The sequence below is a fragment of the Pomacea canaliculata genome, linkage group LG9 (genome assembly GCF_003073045.1).
Source record: "Pomacea canaliculata isolate SZHN2017 linkage group LG9, ASM307304v1, whole genome shotgun sequence".
In the NCBI taxonomy this organism is placed as follows: domain Eukaryota; kingdom Metazoa; phylum Mollusca; class Gastropoda; order Architaenioglossa; family Ampullariidae; genus Pomacea; species Pomacea canaliculata.
This window is the reverse complement of record NC_037598.1, coordinates 4567697-4587879: the sequence shown is the minus strand read 5'-3', so window position 1 is coordinate 4587879 and position 20183 is coordinate 4567697. Positions and strand designations below refer to the sequence as shown.

The following is a 20183-nucleotide window of genomic DNA, read 5'->3' as shown; positions in this document are numbered from 1 at the left end:
CAGTTTGGATGCTTAAATTTCCTGGTAGGTAAGGATCAGACATTACTTGCTATGACCAAAGTGTACTTTACATTATTTATCCTTAGTTAATACAGTAATAAGGCTTATATTTCTCTTATATGCATAGATGTATAAAAGTGCTTTCTATTGATAGAACTAAACTGACCTCAAAAATAACGCAGGAAATAAGAAATATGCAAATACTTTTTTGTGCAGGATTGACGGGTGACCTAGATAGAGAAGCCAGATTGGAAGCATTTGGCTCCAATATTATCCCTCCTAAACCACCCAAGTCTTTTATGCGCTTGGTGTGGGAGGCACTTCAGGATGTTACATTACTTATTTTGCTGGTTGCTGCACTCATCTCTCTTGGCCTGTCATTCTACAAGCCACCACAGGAAAGCAGGGGTAGATGCATATTTTACAATTCTTTGTAGAATACCTACATCAGATTATTTTAAATCCATAATAATACCAAGAGCACTATTGTATCTCAGACTCTAAAGAGCAGCAAAGTGTTTGCAGTGATTAATTGAAACAGTTGTTTATCATTTCATTACTATGCTGAATAAAATCTTAAGCTCTTATGACCAACTTCATCGTACAACACCCAAATCTCCATCTTTAAGGGCTGGCCATCATGTAAGAATGTTTGGCTCATTACAAATACAGCTTTCCCTTTTCTAAGATACAAGCCTTACAACAGAGATATTCTCATCAGTTCCCAGGATTGCTGCTAGTGTAGGTCAGCTGTCATGGCAATGCCGCCTACAAGTGTACTTGAATGCTGTCACTTTGATAGTAACCCTGAGGGAGCATATGTCATATTTTATGTGTGGTATGGTTTTGGATCTGCTTCAAGTGTTGTATGTTTTTGGGATTAAAATAAAACTCATTTACACGACTAATTGATAATCAGGCATTTTATTTTTATTAATAACATTTAAACATTGTTATGTGTTTGCTGTGAGTTAGCTTTTAAAGGTAAGTCCTTTGCAAAAGCCAATTGTTAACTGGAAATTACACAATAATAGTATGTTTGATTTAGGGACATTACCAGAAATTATTATATGAAAGTATATATTGAAAAATAGACTGATGCCATGTTAAATAACTTGCAGAAGAGGAAACGGAAGATGATTACTACAGGAGCAAGTATAGCAACAGCCTTGAGGAGTCGGCAGGTTGGATAGATGGCTTGGCCATTCTAGTGGCTGTACTGGTGGTGGTGTTAGTGACTGCCTTCAATGACTGGAGCAAAGAAAAGCAGTTCCGTGGACTTCAGAGCAAGATAGAGCATGAACACAAGTTCTCAACCATTCGGAATGGGGAAGTTGAACAGATACCTGTTGGAGACTTGTTAGTTGGTGACATTTGCCAAGTAAAATATGGTGAGTTTTAGCATCAACATGCTTGCTTGTTAAAAAATATTACCAAAAGAGGATTTTTGTTTCCCTTTTTCATCAATAAAAATACAGTTAAACTTCTGCAAGTTGACCTTCTGTAAGTCGAATTTCTCCCTAACTTGAATTTTAAACATCTGTTGGTTTCCCATTAAACAATGCATATTCAGCTTCCTTAGCTTGAATCAGCCTAGCCAAAACCTTCCACAGCTTGAAAAAACTTAAGCTGGTCATCATGTTGAAACCATTTCAGAATACGTCAGAAAGTGTGAAATGGTGTTTTCCTCTGCCATTGACCCGGTGCTCTCATGTTCTCCATTCTGTATACTGTATAGGAAACACGTGTGTGAAAAGTGCAACTCAGTCTCCACAGGGTTCTGGAGTGTCTTTCAAAAAATGACACGAAATGAACATTTGGTTAAAATTAAAGGTCCACGGGAATTTTTTTTTTTTGGACGAACTTCCTTAACTCCAACCTTCAATAACTTAATTTTTTTCATCAGTCCCTTGAAGCTTAGACTTATGGAAGCATGATAATACTGGTAAGTCCAAACATAGCAGATGTTAATAGATTTTCCCATGAGGAGCTTTGCTGTCCTTTTGCTCTCTCCATCTTCACCCATTTTACTACCTGATGCTCTTTTTCTTTTTATAACGTTTCATGTTTTTCTCATTCCCACATGTGCACACTTCTACTACACACATGCAGACACAAATCACTCAGACAATTGCTTAACAAAGAACAGAAGAATTGTCTTTTGCTGGCCAGGTAATGTAGATTGGCTACCTGGTCAAAGGACATCATGAGACAACAAATAACCCCACTAGCTATGAGCATATTCAGTCAAAGGACAACCTATGATTGGCACATACATCTAACTGTAGTGTGGATAAATAAATACCAAGGGGCAGAATGATCATAGCCAGGAGGGGGACCATCTGTAAACAGCCCAAAATCATCAAACCATCAAACAAGCTGAATCCAATCAGAGTTAAACCACCAGTAATTATCAAATGCATCAAAATACATCTCATTAACTGAAATGCTCTCATTGACTGACATGCTCTCACTTCTCAACACTAATTATAACATTCACTTTGAGTCTTCAATCAGTTAACATCAAAATCTCTCACTGGTAAGGTCCTGGCCTGAGTGTCCGGCAAATGATGAGATAAAATATTCAGAGTATTTCAGAATCCCTAACATCTTCTGGTTACTATAAAGTTATATGGCACACTGGTTTACACATGGTCACTAACACAACACATCCTAGTTTTAGAGTACCAGTAGGCAGAAGATGCTAACAATACTTCTTATTTCATGATCAAAGCTCTGAATGCCCAACAAAACTGCAATATTTGAGCTCTTCTGGATGAACGCAGTACTCACTCTAACCTTTAATAGACCCATTCACACTGCATTTGTTCCCTTATATAGAAAATGGCAGGTGGAAGGTTAAACTAAGGCACAGGTTGATGAGAATTGCAGCTGTTCATTGAAAGTGGATGGACTTAAAAGTCACCATGGAAGGGAAAAGGTCTTCCCTGCAGTCTAAATTGGAGTGGTGGTGGTTTGGACAAAAACTTTAAAACTAAATATCAGAATTCATATGACTGTTAAAGCATTGGTAGATGTCTTAATAGCAGATGATATACATACTTTAAATCAGGGTTATGGACATGAGTGAATGCATATTTGTATGTTTACATGCATGTAAATATGTACGTTTATGTTTTCTGTACTTCTCTTCTTATAGGTGACCTGCTACCCGCTGATGGTATTCTTATCCAGAGTAATGATTTAAAAATAGATGAAAGCTCTTTGACAGGAGAGAGTGATCATGTAAAAAAAGGAGAGATCACAGACCCCATGCTGTTGTCAGGTAAGACAAATTCCATCTGGATATTATAGAATATGGTGTGAATCAGTATTAAAGGTCTTTTTTTATGCAGGAAGTTTGTCCTCCATCTTGCTGGAGGTCAGGAATAGTCGTTATTTATGTTAGGGATTAACCCCAAAATAAAAGTGTTCCTTCAAAATTGTTGCCCTTAGCATGATCATAAAAACTAAACATTTATAGTTCCATGTGTATGGGGAAAACCAATTTACCCATAAAGCAACAAAACTGTCACTATTTAGAATGTTTTAAATAGAAAGGCTTTGTGCTCTTAGATTTATTTTGTTGATGCAGAGGTGAGTGTGCATGCATATGGATAATTCTAATTACCCATCCCCCATGTTGAAAATAGTTCACGGTGGCTATTATAATTCAAAGCATTACTGATGTTTTACTCTCAAGTCTAGTGTCTTATATAATAATCCTATAGGAGGCTTATTAACTTAAAGTTTGTGTCTTAGGTTAAGATTCTCCTTCCCCTTTCTAAAAAGACTAAGCTTACATAATTTCAGTTTTCGTGCATCAGTGCTTCTGTTTTATAAATGATGGAATAATTCAGTGTTACATCGTCTTTAGGCTGTATACTTTTAAAACTTTTGCTATTTCTGTCACTGTCATGTTACCATTACTCCACCGTATAGTCTCTTGAGCTACAGGAACGTTGTGTCTTGTTATCTTGTTTGTATAATACCTTTAACAAACAGATTTTAAAGTTGCTATAAATAACTTAAACATATATTTTAAAGTAATTTATGGCGGTCTACAAAAACAATTTTGTAATATTTGGCAATCTAATTTTCTCATCAGGTACACATGTGATGGAGGGAAGCGGCAAAATGCTTGTGACTGCTGTGGGGGTCAACTCACAAACTGGCATTATATTTGCGTTGCTGGGTGCCTCACAGGAGGATGAGGGAGAGAAGAAGAAAAAGCAGAAGAAGAAAGGAGAAGAAGACCCCGAAGCAGGTATGAACTCTTCCATTATTTTTAAATGGCTGCAGGACACATGAACATGCAAAACAAATATTTTTCCAACTCTCATAGGTGCAAATTTTTTTACATGTAAAGGAACAAAATCAGGATAGTTTTTTATTTTCTTTAGGGCATGTGTACCATATAAAAATGATTTTTCTCCCCTTTTGTTGAAATATTTGACTAAATGTGAATGCAATGTTACACTTAAGGAGAAAATAAGGCTTTATAGGTTGCTATAGGCTTCCCCCACCTTAGACAAGTTACAATAAATTTGTTTACATGCACTTTCTATTGTAGACATCTTTATTTTATAAAGAGTGCATTTGCTTTGAAAATAATAGAGACTGCATGAGAGACCAGTGCTTCATGACATTAGTAATTTGCTGCATGATTGTTGAAGTTAGTATACAGTCATGATTTATATCTTAAAACAGTTGTTTGACAACCAGCATTTCACATTTTCTGTCTTGTAGTATAATGAATATTGTAATCAGCCTTAAAGAGCAGCTTAAAACTGCTCAGTCATCGTAATGGTCACTGCTAATCATTGTCTTCATTTATTTCGTAACTTGATAGAAACTTGTACTCCAGAATAAAAGCACTTCATGGTGACGAGAGGTGGTTGTTTATTTGCATTACAACAGGTACATGTGCTGGAGCTTAATTTAGTAAGAGGGTACTAACGGGAAAGGGGATGATATGGTATCGGATTATTGTGAATAATTTGTCATGATTGCAGTTTTGTGAAAAGGAAGAGAACAGTTAATTTATTACTAAGTCAGGCTATCCTCCTTGTCCTCTTTTGTTTTCGTTCTTTTTTTCCCCCTTTTTGGTCATCCCTCCACCTTTGGATAGAGTTCAATAATGGGGATGATGAGGTGGTGATAGGAAGAACAGTAGAAAAATATGTGAACTGTAAGCTGGTCCACATGGATGTGTATTCACTACTTAAAGAAAAAGAAAAACCAACAAAACTAAAATAACATTGTCTGTAAATGCGAAGTGTGGTGTAGTTTCTTTGCACTGAACAATGTGCTGCTTGTAGAGTAAAGTGTCAATTTGAAGATCAGAAGTTTTAGTAGTGCTGAGTTTTTTTACTTAGTAAAATGTAACTTGCTGTGTCACTTTTATTGTTGTAGCACATTTTTTTACTTGTGCAGAACTGACACTATGCATTTTCTGTAGTGGAGTGTTTATTCGTTCACATATGTGATCTATTTACTACTTAAAAATTCTTAGTATCTTTTTTTTTTTTTTTTTTTTTTAGTATCAAATAAACCATTAAAAAAAGAGAGCAGATTTCAGGTACCAGATGTTCAAATGTTTACATCTGTTTAAAATTGCCATTAAATAAAGTAAAATTACCTCAGGAATATTCCATTGCATCATGAATAAAATCATTGAGTAGTAAATAGTGATGAATTAAAAAATGTAAAACTTAAGGACACACTGAAAAATTCTATTCTAAGAACATTTTTGACAACAGTGACGATAACAATATCAACATATGGTCATATAAAACATTAATCGGATATAGAGTATAAAGAAACAGTAGGGTGTAGATAATAGCATAAATTGCAAGAAAGGTTATTATATTTTTTGTTAAAAATCTAGAAACTGATGTAAATGGTGTGTATTGTCATGAAAATCTGCTCTTTCCACGGCTGCCGTTTGTCTGGAAGCACACCATGTGCGACTAGTTGCGGTCAAAGGTAAAGTAGCTCTGTAGTGAACTGAACTATCACAACACTGATTGTGTTTTTTGCATTGTTTGTAGCCAGTGTGGCATTCCTTCAGACAATTTTGTGGAGCATTTTCGGGCTCAGTATCATAATTCTTTTTGCGCAGGTTGAAATTTTTTTGGAGCCCCTATCCTCTTCACCATCTTGTCATACCTGTTTTGGCTTTAGCCCCTGCCTGGTGATATTCGGCATTGTATAGTTAAAGGCTAGGCAAAATCAGTCCTAATCAAGATAAAATTTGCCACCTTTGGACATGTGAAATCATTTTTAGAAAACTAATAGAATTTAGAAGGTTAGATAAGACCAATTTCAGTCACTAATGGTGTCTTTTATTCCTTGGGTCCTTTAGTGTTAAAAAATCTGTCAATAAGTCTGCCAATGAGACAAGGAACTGATGTGATAAGTGATCATGCCAAAATATACCAGGCAGGGAATCTTATCTTTGGCTTTACACGAAGTAGCGACATGATTATCTTCAACACAGTCCTTTGTCCATGTTCCTTCCTTTTTGCAACACCGCTTATACTAATGACCTCATCTTGTGCAATTTTAACTCTTAACTTTCAGGACTCCGCAAAAACAATCTTGGACAGACAGAGCCATGTAAGTGAGATTACCATCTTTATGCAGCCCAAGTGCATATATCATATACCTACTGCTCATGTATTACAGTCTTACTGATAACGTAAGTTTTGTATAGTATTAAATAATGGAAATTTAAAGGCATTCTTCAAATATGCCTTTAAGGTTATGCATGAAAGAACCATTCATGTCTTGCAGCAGGATGATATACGACAAAATCATGAGACATTAACATCATAAGATATGGATCTCAAGATAGAAGACTCCCAAAGACACTCCATAGGAACAAGATGTCCCAAAATGAGTTAAATCTCTACAGGTCTTCTGATAGTGGGCTTTAAAAGAAACCAAAATGAACATACATTTGTTGCACTTCAGAAATATATATAAAGTCCAGCTAATAGGACTGGAGTAAACTTTTTGTTTGTGCATCTGGCCATATCACTTTCCAAGGAGGCAACAGACAAAACATGCACAAATCATTTTCAGGTATCAGTTTTCTTGGGATTGGAAGACCCTAAGGGCAACAAATCGATGAAAAACTGTCCATTAATTAAGATTTGTAAATTTTAATCACTTCAGGTGACCTCTAAATCCCACAGGTAAATTTTAAAAGGCAGGAAAAACTACTTTGATTTTTAGGTTTTTTCCCAGTAAAAAACACTTCACATTTGATACTGTAATTGACTTCCAGTCAATAAAGTTTTAACGAAAGCTTTTTTTTTAAGCAGTGGGGCGTGTCATAGGGACATGTACATCAGCATGCATGTGTGCATATTCATGCATACACTTTTTTCTCTCTCACTTTTGCTGTTTAATGATAAAAGAATAACTGAAACACTTGAGACTGAATTTAAACAATATATGCGTTCTACTAAATGTGATTGGGCTAACCACTAGAGAGCTGCATTTTGCTATATGGTAGACTCACTAGATTCGCATCATACTTTGTTAATTCAAAGTTCATGCAGTATAACAATAACAGAAAAGCAAGACCAAAGGAGTACATTATAACTTTTCATGTCGCTGTTTATTGCATTCATGGTCAAACCTGGATCCTCACTACAGTTCTAGGTACAGATAACACAAATTCTTATTTTCAGTGCATAATTAAAGTCCTGTAGGCATTTCCAGCTTCTTTGTGCTGTTTTCAATAGTGTGTTTTCTTTTTTTTCTTTTTTTTTTTTTTTTTGGTGTCTTATATTTTGCGGGAAACAAAAGAGATCAACTATTTGTAGGTTCCTTACAGTTCGATTAGTACTCAACCAGTAATATCAACTGAAAAGGCTCTTGCTGCAATAGTGCTGTCGAAGTATTTTGCACATTATTTGTTTCAGGGAAGACTTGACATTACATTCAGGCAGTTTGATTGTTCTAGATTCTTTGCTCCCTCAAACTGTAACCTTACAAACCATTTTTCTAAAAATAAAATATGCACTTGTCAAAGTCAGGGTTAAAGCACAGAATTCATTAATGGACACATCTGATAAACTCCTTGGAAAAAGAAAGTGGGGAGAACTTAAAAAAAAAACCTGTCCAAAATAGTTTGGTTGTTTACATATTCTGCTCATAATTCACAGCCCACCCACTATTTTTGTGATTTTGGAAAATTTGTTCTGAATACCCAAAACACATGTCTCACTGCTTTGCAGTTTGATATTGAGCTTTTGTGTTGATGCAACTTTTTGTTAATGATGGTCATTTAGTGCTAGTAGAAACCCCACCCAGGTGTTGTTTAGTCATGCTTTTGTCGTATTTCATTATTACTTGTGTGATATTTGTGTATGTGCACAAGAATTTCTGTGAAAGTGTTTCTTTATTTCACTGATCTTTGATTACGTGTTTTGGGGAGGGTGTATCTATCAATGTTGTCATAGATGAATTGTGAACTAATATGCAAAAAAAAAAAAAAAAGAAGAAGTTCATTTTAATCATTACTAGCATAGTAATACCCACATTCTTCAAATGCATGTTTTCATTGCTTGGTTAGTGATTTAGTTTTTATAGCTCTTTGAATAAGATTTGATATTAAGTCATAAAATATTGAGCGTAGTTTTGAAATGGGTATTTAATGCAGTTTGCCCACATTTGTATTTAAAAAAAAGGTATATTCAACCCATTTATGAAACCTGTTATGATGATTTAATAGTTAACCTTCCCCATGCCAATATTCTGCAATCCTTTTCTTGTTAACCATCTTCTACACACACATATAACTCTTCAATTCATTGTCCACTGATTTCTGTATTCTCCTATGGTTGATTTCAGTGATGTATTAAATACTCACAGTTAATGGCAAACTCTTACCAGTTGCATAGCATTTCCTGCTTGAGATTCATGGAAGTATAAGAGAATGTGTGGTATTCCTTTCAGTGAGGCTTCAGTTACTGTTATTAAATTGTCTCAGAAATGTGTCATCCATGAGATGCTCATTGTTTTGTCTTTCCTTCACTCTCATTCCTCCATTTCCCCGGTTCCAAGTCATATTACTCTCACCATCACAGAGCATACACACAGATCCTTCTAAAGAAATCTGCTGTTCTACACTATTTCATTATTTAAACTCTGTCTTTAGCAAATACATATCAGCTAATAAATCCTTTGGTTATGATAAGTATTTTCAAGTCCGTAGTTTTAGGTTGTCTTCAACACAAGATTACTGCAGATACCTTCTTTATTTAGAGAGCATAGAGGGTTGATTCTCCCTTCCTCCCCCCAATTAACTCTTCTTCATTTTGGCAATTTTTGCAAAATATTCCTCTTACGTTCTTTTGTTTAAACAGAAGGAATATTTACGTCAGAAGCCCCCTAGATGCCTTTTGAAACAGTCTTTCATTTGCACTGGGATTTATTTATTTATTTTATCATTTACCCACATGTGGACATGACTTTTAAGGCCCCCTTTACCCCACATCTCCCTTTATCTCCTAGTTCCTGTCTGGTCGCAGCCCTCTCATTCTAAAGCATTAAATGTTGATGGAACTTAGGCTCTTTAAAGTACTTTTATTTGTGAATACCCTTTGCTGATAATCTCCTGTCGTTAATTATATGTGACAAATATTTACAAGAACTTTGCATATCAGTTTAAACATTCTTGAGTGTGCGTAGCAGACCTCACACTTTTGAAGATTTTGCATGAAAATTTTAACATAGTTTATATTTATAGTAGGACCTCTTAAATCTTATATTTCTTGGAAAGTTCTGAAAAGATGTGTAGCTGTTGTTTGCTTAATTGGGATAGAGAATGATTTAATACTGGGGGAAGTGTCGGAAGAGTATACAATTCAGCACAAAGGAAAAAGCTTAAAAAGCTTATTCAAGCTTACAAATAAAAAAGAAAAAAGCCATGGAGTAAGAGTTTGTGTCAGAAGGTGGTGGCAGAGTTTTTCATTTCTGTAGTGCTAGTAAATCTCTATAAATTTGCCACAACACTCATATGGCCTAAATAAACAAAAATCTTTTTACTGTTTAATGAGATTTTAGGATGCAGAGTGCATGATCTGTATTGGGATGGGTAGACATAAGGATGAAGCTTGGGGCAGGTTTGCAGGAGAATTATTTTGTGCGCAGTGTTCTTCTTCCCCTCCCCCCTCTCTCTTTTAAATTCTTTAACCCATTTCCTGTTTGCATCCTGGTCTTAATCAGTTAATGCCTTTGCATCTGAGTTCTTTGTTCTGCAGTTTGCTTTCCCTCATGAGTTAACCCCCTCCCCATCTTATTTTAAAAAAATGTTTTATTTTGTCTTGTATTCCTTATTTATAACCAGTCCACACATCTTGTATTATTTTCTCAGAGCAATCAGCCCTCTGCATGCTAGTTTTGGACAGTTCATATAATTTCACTTTTGGGAACATAAAGCCATTTCCATGCCAAACTGCATGTTTTATCTCTCTCCCATTCACCAGTACTCAAGTGGTAGGAGGGCTGAGGAGAATTTAGGTGTTAGTGAAATCTTGAAAATAGATGCTCTGATATTGCAAGTATCTAAGGAAAACCTACAACATTGCAGATTTGAGCATGGAATTTGGTCAAAGGTAATGTGCTCTCTCATTTGCACTTTATTTTGAATGCCATTCTCCTTCAAGAGAATGATGAAATTGTTTGAGTTCTTACATTGTTTGAATTTCATTTCTTTGTTTTCTAGTGCTTCAAAATGAGGCTGGCACCAAAATGGGTACGTGAGCTGTTTGAACATGTTGATGGGCTGCGGTGAGAACGTGATGAATAATAGTTACTGTGCATGCTCTTGATTGTGCAAACACAGTGTTGTATCTGTGTTTATTGTGTATCAGAATGTTTTCATACATTTTTGTGCTATCAGAGGTTATCTTTTTCTGAGATCATAATTTCAGATACCTGTCAAACATTTTTTGATTAAACAAACATTAGAAAACAGTGTAAAAGTTGTAAGTATTATGAAGTTTGTAGTAGTAGAATTTTCAGTTGAGCTGTGTCATTGTGCTGAGATGCATTTTTTTTTTTTTGTGTGTGATGGCATTTTAAGTGAAGACACTTCCAGTGAAATTTAAAAGTTGGGAGTAGTAGGGTTATTTGTAGAGGAACTACAAAATCTGGCTAGACAGCGATAAGATGATTATTTCATGAAATCTTCGAGAACCATTTTCTTATAGTGGGTTTTTACATCAAATTAGAATAGTTTCCTTTGATGTTCCCCTTTAATTCCAGCTTGTGTATATGTTATCTTAAGCATCATTCTTTTACAAAAGAAATGTTTCTCAATTTTCCAAATATTGTCAAAGGGGTATAAAATAAAAAAGGTTACTAAGTTGAATCCAAACGCTTTTATGAGACTGTCCCTTCATAGTCATAATCGTAGAAATACTTATAGTTGTAAAATAATGATGGGTGTTTGGTTTTTAAAATTAAGCAGAGATAAATCAAGAATTTGTTTTTGGGATAATATTAAAATGATTATAAACCTTTCAAAATATTTTTTTATTTCAAAACTATCCATTAACAATAGTACTTAAAAATTATTTCTCCATTTATAATAATTGTCGAATCATCATTGCAGAAAGTAAGTTAGATCTTGGCAACAAATAGGAATGAAGTGAAGACAGGTGATCTGTTTCTGCAGAATTTCCCAGTGTTCCATTTTGTCAGACAGATGTTGTGTATATAAAGATGTTTTTTATCAGATTTGATTTTAAGTGTTTATTTACTAGGAGGAGTAATCTTTTGAAAAGTCTTCATTAACTTTACCTGAAAGATTGTTTGCATGTATTATTCAAACTAGGAATTTTTTTTTCTTTTATCCCTTTTATTTGATGAATAACAAGTTTAGCCTCATTGCATTGCAGTTCTTAGAGCTCAGATTTTAGAATTGTGGTTTCTTGATAAATAGGGAAAGAGAAAAGCAAACTGGTACTTTTAACATTGTTCCACCAGTAGAATGTGTATTAAAAAAATCTTTATTTTGGAAAAAACAAGAAGACTTGTAAACTGTGCAGATGACAGGTGCCCATAAATATTTTGTCGCGACGTATGAAATAGGTTTAAGACAGTTATGTCCACGGTGGAAGTTTTAAGTTTTTATTTTAAAAGAGGATGTGTCTAGACATCATATATCCAGTTACAAAACACAAAAATCAGATTTAGTGTACATTGTCAAATTCAAGAAAATGTGTTATTCAAGATAAGGTAGAGTGTGAGCTTATTAAAAAAAAGGGGGGGGGGCGTTGTCTAGATTAGGACAGTTTTACAAGGAATCTCCTAATATTAAAGTTCTCTTTATGGTACGTTTAGCAAATGACCACTGCTACAGAAAGGTAGGTCAATCAAAGTTAAAAAAATCAAGTACAAAGGTACACAAAAACATAAATGGTTGTGCAAACTTGCTTTTCCAAAGAGGTTCTGGCAAAGATGCAAGGAGGAAAGTAATAATAAACCAAATGATATTTATCTTTGACTCCTTAGTTTTTCTCACTCCCTCTTCCCTCTTTTCAAATATCTCATGAAGTGGATAAAAGGATCAGATCTTAACCATCTGGCTGCATCCCTTAACAGATATGGACAACATCAACATCACCATCACTCCAAACAACTCCCACAACAACTCATCAGGAGCACCTACAGCCAACAAAGACGCCAGCAACAACCAAGTGGTGGCCAATGCTGCAGGAGATGCTGTAGAGAAAGAAAAAAAGAGCGGATTTGGTCGAAAAGAAAAGTCTGTGTTGCAAACAAAACTGACCCGCTTGGCTATTCAAATTGGCTATGCAGGTATGGTCAGGTATAGGCAGCTATTGCTTTTATATAGATGAATGTGTTCAAGTACTTGGAATAATTATGCATAGACATATATTTTAAAATCATATTTACGTCAAAGTGCATGCTGTGCTCAAGACATCAAAGAAACGTTTAATCAAGCAATCAAAAAATATACAAAATCCAGTAGATTGTAAAATGTGGATGCAAATACAATTGTGGAGTAGATATTTAAAAGGATGTTATTGGCAGATGTTCGAAAGGTCATACGCTGTTGAAAATGGCTGTAGAAAGTATGATAACTATCTTATTTCATGACCGCACGAATGTAACAAGTATAAGGTTTTTATTTTGTGTATTATGTCACAAATATTGACATTTACGCTGAACTGAATTCTCGTACATATACATCCCAACAAATAATAATTTAAAAAAAGATGCCTTTAGAGGAGGATAAAGTAGAACAGGTGCTGCCTTTGGAAATGGGCACCTTTATTCTTATACTTTATCAATCCTGACTCTTATGCCAGCAGTATCATAGCTGTCAAAGCTTGATCTTCTGGCAAAACCTTCATGGATTTGATACCTTTACTGTGCCTGTTAATATTTTATAAAATGAATTAATACGGCAGTTTGCCTTTAAAAAAAAATCATCTTTTGCGTGAACTAAAGGAATCCAAGATAAAAGTGGCAAGTGCCTTCACTTCCTGAATGTAGAGTGTTTTGACCCCTGCCATGTCTGGATGGGAAGTGAAGAACTCGCCAGTGTCGGACACACACACACACTGTCATTCTAGCCCCTTCTAGAATCTAAACTATTTGCAAAAAGGATGATCACGCATGCTTTCGCGGTTATTCACTCAGCCCTTGTGCCTTAGCCTGTCCATGCCGTACTAATGTATTCCAACAGTATACCATGTCACCGCTCTTAACATTCATGAGATGTATATTTTCAGTACATGTTTGCATTAGTCGGCTAAGTCTAAATGATGGAGTGAAAACAAAGGAAGGTCTACTTTGACAATGTAGAAATTCAGAATTGAACTTCTAAACTCCAACTATAGGCTAACAGTTCTTGGTTAATAAATTTAGCAATAGGAAAATATAAGGCCTACATTGCTGCATGCCTTTGACTCTGTGAGATTCTGTGCAACAGGTACAGCAGTTGCAGTGCTGACTGTGGTAATCCTCATTGTCAAGTTCTGTGTTGAGGAGTTTGCTATCAAGAAGATAGAGTGGACATCAAACCGAACTGCTGGCTATGTGGAATTGTTTGTCAAGTACTTCATTATTGGTGTCACAGTGCTTGTGGTTGCAGTACCAGAAGGCCTTCCTCTTGCTGTAACATTAGCACTTGCATACTCAGTCAAGGTCAGCTACCCACCCTTTTTTTTTTCTCTTCTTCACACCATTTGTTATCTCTTTTTTTTTAAGTACAAGGAGATATAAATACCATTCCAGGATGCAGGGTGAATGTTGGTATTTGTGGATGTATTAGCAATAGTAAACATTAAGCCTGCATCATAGCTGAGAAGTTTGTGTTTTGATGTAAAAGATGCAAAAAATTTTGGCATAACAATTTTAACTGCCCGATTCAGGCAGTGAAGTGTGTTATCATTTGAGAAGTAAATATCCATATGACTTCTAAATAATTGTTAGTTGAAGGGAGGTAAGCTGTAAAACGGTCAAGTTTGCCATTGCTGCCTGCTTAGACATTGGAGGGTGGGGGGGGGCATTAAAGTCCAGAATTACTGTGTGGGTGCTCCTTCATCTTATAAGGATATATTAAAATCATCAGAAGCATTGTTTTAGGATTTTTGTATTTTGCATATGTTAAAAAAAATGACTAATATATAAGGTTAAATTTCCTACCTGTCACAGCAAATGAGTTATACAGCTTTGAAGTGTGCAAATAATGGTGGCTATTTTGAGAAAAACAGGTTCAGAGTTTTTCGGCAACCCCTCAAGGTCTTTTTTTGTATCATTGGTTATTTCTAAAATTGTTCACATTGTAATCAATTTTGCATGATTAAGCACATCAAGCTACATCACTTCAAACCATTAAAAAGTGCAAAGCATTTGTATCTGTAAGTTTTTAGGACCTTATCATGTTAGGAAAACAAACATCAGTGGCACAAAAATGCTGCTTAATTCAGTCAGCATATGCACTCAGAGGAAAAGAATGCTAAAAAAAGTTTGTGTACTTCTTCTCCAGTCAAAAGATGAATTAAACAAGTGGTGCATTGTCTTCATGAGTGTGATTACCGTTCTCTGAAAAGTGTTCCTCTTTTGAGGTTCAGTGGTCCCTCGCTAAGTCATCTACAATGGCCTATTAAATATTATGTCATTAATCTTCTGATTTCTGACTTTTCTGAATATGGAAGAGTCAAAGATTGATTAGAGTTAAGTAAAGGCACTAATTCTTCATCAGTTTATTTTTTTCTTGGGTGGGGGGGGGGGATGATTGGGTGTCATTCTTTCACTTTTAACATCACTTGGAAATGTGAGTGGAGTTGCAAGTTGCTCCCTGTCTGTCAGTAGCGCAGAATATTTTTGTTACCAAGGATAACTCAATATCTGGTTTTTCCATGGTGTTAGGATCAATGACTAGATTTATTTACTCCTAGACTTATCATCTGGTTGGTTAATTTTTGAATCTGTAAGTACAGAGATTGCAAATAGAGACTCCAGGCTCTCTGATAAGGTTTATGATGTGATGGGATTCTGACAGGGATACAGTACAATATGGAAATCAGAACTGCATTTTAAAATCATTTTCCACTTCTATTTTAAAACTTAAGTGTATTTTCTTGTTAGTTTAATAACCAAGGAATCCATTTTCACAAAGAGGTGAAACCGCACAAAGCTGACCCATTTCACTTTTCTGGGTCTCTGCTACCAGACTGCTATGTTTGAGTTAAGAGTTCTTTTGAGGTGGCAGTTGACATATAGAAGTGCATGTTTTATACCCCCATGGGTAAGAACTTCCCAACTGAGATATAGTTTCTTTACTGAAACAATAGCCTTCCTGAACTCCGCTGTAGCTCGTGTCAGGACCAGTACTCATTGAATGTGTCATTTTGTAGTCGGTAAGGTTCATGTTGAGTGCCTGTGGGTGACCTCGCATATGTGTTTTGGTTGACTCTGCAATGTGTGGGTCATGTCTCTTGAATATGGGTAGGGTCTGTGATAGGAAGGGAGTGTGGTAGAGCAAGCGAGGAAGAGGGGTAATATGTATGTACGTGCATATCTGATAGGCCTGATTATTCTTTCTTTTGTTGAGTTTCTGAGTGCAATGTCACTAGGCCAGTGAACAAATTCTTACATGATTATATTCATAAAACCAGCTGCCAGCTAAATTTGTTACTTGATTTTGCAGAAAATGATGCATGACAATAATTTGGTTCGGCATCTGGATGCTTGTGAGACTATGGGCAATGCAACAGCCATCTGTTCGGACAAGACAGGCACGCTCACAACCAACCGTATGACTGTTGTCCAGAGCTTTATAGGAGGTTAGTCTACATCGGTTTGAATCTCTCTCTCTCCCTCACACACACACACACACAAAGAACATAGCAGAATTTAAGAAGGGACAGAATGATTAACAACTGCAACCAAATGACGATAAGACTGAACTGCTACTTTAAAAAAATTTCTGTCATCCTTCTCTCTCTCTCTCAATCTCTGTAAACAACTCAACTTTTCCTTTCTCAGCTTGGGTGTCATTCTTGATCAGAGTTCGACTTTTCATCAGTATATTTCTCATGTCTGCAGAATCGCTTACCTTGAGTTTTGTAGCATCGATACCATTCATAATTATCTCACCACCGATGCAAGTAAAACTCTTATCTGTGCCTTCCTGCTATAAAGGATGGACTATTGTAATTCTCTTTTAGCTGGGATTCCCAAGTATCTTCTCAAAAAACTTCAAAAGATCTAGAATAATACTGCTCACCTCATCTGCAGACCATCTAGATATGAACATATATTATCTATCAAACGTTCTTTTCACTGGCTGCCAGTCGTGTATCATAAAGTTTACTAACTTTCCACTTTGACTTACTCTGTCATTTGGGGCACTGGTCCTCGGTACCTCTCCAAACTCACTTCCATCTATACACCCACAGGACGTCTTTGCTCATCTTCTTACACCAAGCTTCTGCTAATCCCACTAAGACAAAAACGTGTGGACAGAGGACTTTCTCCTACCAAGCCCCATTAACTTGAAACGGATTACCCATCGACACTGATTTTTTTCCTACCTTAAAGTCCAAACTTAAGATGCATCTTTTCAGAACAATGACTTTATTATGACCCTGTCCTGACCATAAGCATGCATAACGTGTGTTTGTAATTTACTTATGTATGAGTGAGTGTATGTTGTAGAAGTGCATGAGTCTGTTATACACGAATATGGGTGCATGGTTGTTGACCATTTAGTTTGTGATTTATGTAAAGCGCTCTGAGTATATTTTTGGAAAAGTGCCATACAAATTCTAATTATTATTTTTAATAGTAATTGGAAAGCATCTATTAACAACTAATCAAATATGACTTCTAGTTACGCGATTCACTGTATGGTGAATGCACATAGGAGTGTGCATGTTTGGTTGTAGATCCTTTTGGTGGTAGTCAAAATAAGATATAATACAATAATATCAAAATTTAGAAGCTATCTAAAAACAGCTTATTTTGTGACTTAAAAAAAAATAAATAAAATTTTGTTTTTATCACAAAAAACATACCTATCAATACTTTCTGCACAGAATGGCTGCTATTACCCAAAAGGCTGTCAGGAGGAAATGTGTACCGACATACTGCTTTTCTTCTAAGCATGCAAATCTTGCTTTTTTCCCATACCTGGAAGACTTTAGAAATTGATTCCACTTTTAAAATGCAGTGCTTCCTTCCATAAATAATGATGTTTCTCGAGTTAAAAGAACAGTTCCTATTTCCTGTAAGAAAAGCATCAGAAAGCCAGCAAAACATTCATCCTTCTGAAAGTAGCATTTCAGAAGCCATAACTGTGTTAATAGTTTATCTGTTGTAAAATTAAATCTTTGATTAACAAAACATGTAGTTTGAGTAATTTCTTTGATCAGAATGATGTACAATGCAAGTGCTTGGAAAAAGAAACAGGGAATAAGCATCCTTCAAAATGCTCAGTGTCTGTTTGCTTTGAAGGTATTCGCTACAGGACGACACCTGATTTTAACTCTTTAAACAGCAAGCTGGGCCAGCTGGTTGTAGAGTCTGTATCAGTCAATAGTGGCTACACTTCCAAAGTATTGGTAAGTCATCTTGCTAAGTACCGATAACATCTTCAGCTCATGGTCAACCTCTTTTCTTACACATTTTGAATATTCCAGATGTGAAATTTTTGTAGGCAGGTTGGGTTTTTAATATAATTTTGAAGAGCAGTGCAAAAAGAGATAGTTCATGTACAAGATTTTATATAGGTGGTTTTTTTTTTTTAAATCCATATTAATGTTCCAGTCATCTTTACAGGCTTTTTCTTTTTTGTTTTATATTGACATTATGCAGACCATTTTATAGAACATAACTCACTTGTGACATTACTAACAAATTCAATATGTGTAACTTTTCAGAGAATTTATTCTGCTTTTGAATGTAGCAGTAGAACAGTAAACTAAACTTTTAAAAATAACTGCACCCAGCTGTTGGACATTAACAAAAAAAGGCTTTACTGAAATTGTTATACCAGTCCACCAGAATTGAGTTAAAATAGGATTTGCTGATAAAATTCTTTCAAGTATTGATTCAACCTAGTTTTTGCTGTCATGAATGGCTGATAAAGACTACAATAGGGTTTTACAGAGCATTTTTGAGTTGACATTTAAACTTGATGTTTTCTCAGTATGGGGTTGCCTTTTTTTGCAACAGAAACCTGAGCATGAAGGTGAACTTCCCAAGCAAGTGGGTAACAAAACAGAATGTGGCCTTCTTGGCTTTGTCGTGGATTTAAAGCAGAGCTATGAAGCAGTGCGGGAGAAGTATCCTGAAGAAGTTTTGATCAAAGTCTACACTTTCAACTCTGTTCGCAAGTCTATGAGCACTGTCATTCACCTTGGCAATGGCAACTTCCGCTTATACACAAAGGGTGCTTCTGAAATTGTGCTGAAAAAGTGAGTGAACATTCATGCTTGAATAGTGCAGAAGGAAAACGTAATAAAAGTAGTATAGATTTTCATGTTTATAATATTTGCTATAAAGAAATTTTGTTAAAAAACAAGAAACAATTATAAATAACGCTGCTTTATTGCCTGTTTTTACTGTATGGAGGTTGAATTTCTATTGGATGTATCAGCATACATTGAGACACAGGGAAATAAAAAAACTTTAACGTTATAGTATTGTGGTCCAAAACTGTCATATTGTGAGCTGTAGAAGCTATGTATTGGGCTGAAACCTGATGTGAAATGCAGAAAATAGTCTGAAATAAATGGGAAGAAAATATAAATTTACAAATATTTTCCATCATTACGTTCTTGTTTAAATATACAAATATTTTAAACCATCGCATTTTTATTTAAGGGGAATTTCAGTGTTCTCATAAATTTAGATTGCTTTTAGTGAGCTTTATACAGTGAGTCTATAAAAGCACTCTCCTGCCTGAGTATTGAGGGCATAACTTAAGTTACGCATCATGCACTGCTGCAGATGCAACTATATTCTGAATAAGGATTGCGTACCCCAGCCCTTTACGGCTACACAACAAGAAGAGTTGGTAAGGAATGTCATTGAACCAATGGCCAGCGAGGGTCTTCGTACCATTTGCATCGCCTACAAGGACTTCGTCAGAGGTACGTGTACTTTGAAACAAGCGTGCCATGTCTGTCAGTACCTCTGACAGAAAGAAATGGCAAGGTGGTTTTGTTTTGTTTCCCATCACTAAATAAATAAAATTTCATCGTCTTGATAGAAAGCATCATCATTCATGCTGCATAATTCAAGCAGAGGTTTTTTAAAACTATTTTTGGTAATTATGTATAATTGTAGCTTTTATTTCCCCTGTTATATAGAGAAATTTTTATTTCATGACATAGTAATAAGTATTGGTTTTGTATGTTAAAGTTTAATAAAATTATTGCTGTTTATTATCCCTTCTTACCTTTATTCATTACGCTATGTTTTACTTTTGTACTTTTTTATGTTGTTCATTGTGCCTATGTGTATCTCACCATCCATTGTCTGTTACTAATGTTCATTTGTCGTTACTAGTCAGCGCAGTGAGTGTGATCTATCATGGTCGTTATGCGTGATACAAGTACACATTATTTTTAGGATCTACTTATGGTTACCATTACCTTATTGCATATGATAGTTATGCT

The 20183-nt window shown here is 35.5% G+C and overlaps 1 protein-coding gene across 13 annotated transcripts in view; it reads left to right on the top strand.

Annotated features, from left to right (window-relative positions):
* LOC112572782 (plasma membrane calcium-transporting ATPase 2-like) overlaps positions 1-20183 on the top strand; it is an 87451-nt gene that overhangs the window by 37745 nt on the left and 29523 nt on the right. For 11 of the 13 annotated variants that reach the window (XM_025252655.1, XM_025252667.1, XM_025252654.1 and 8 more), the window contains 12 exons: positions 217-408; positions 1122-1391; positions 3161-3286; positions 4109-4267; positions 6586-6621; positions 10745-10774; positions 12628-12843; positions 13985-14199; positions 16208-16343; positions 18016-18122; positions 18736-18977; positions 19513-19655. In XM_025252655.1, the coding sequence (XP_025108440.1) occupies positions 217-408; positions 1122-1391; positions 3161-3286; positions 4109-4267; positions 6586-6621; positions 10745-10774; positions 12628-12843; positions 13985-14199; positions 16208-16343; positions 18016-18122; positions 18736-18977; positions 19513-19655 (1872 nt within the window). Of the gene's footprint in view, positions 1-216; positions 409-1121; positions 1392-3160; positions 3287-4108; positions 4268-5958; positions 5989-6585; positions 6622-10744; positions 10775-12627; positions 12844-13984; positions 14200-16207; positions 16344-18015; positions 18123-18735; positions 18978-19512; positions 19656-20183 lie in introns of all 13 variants that reach the window. The other 2 variants (XM_025252664.1, XM_025252666.1) reach the window with 2 other exon arrangements.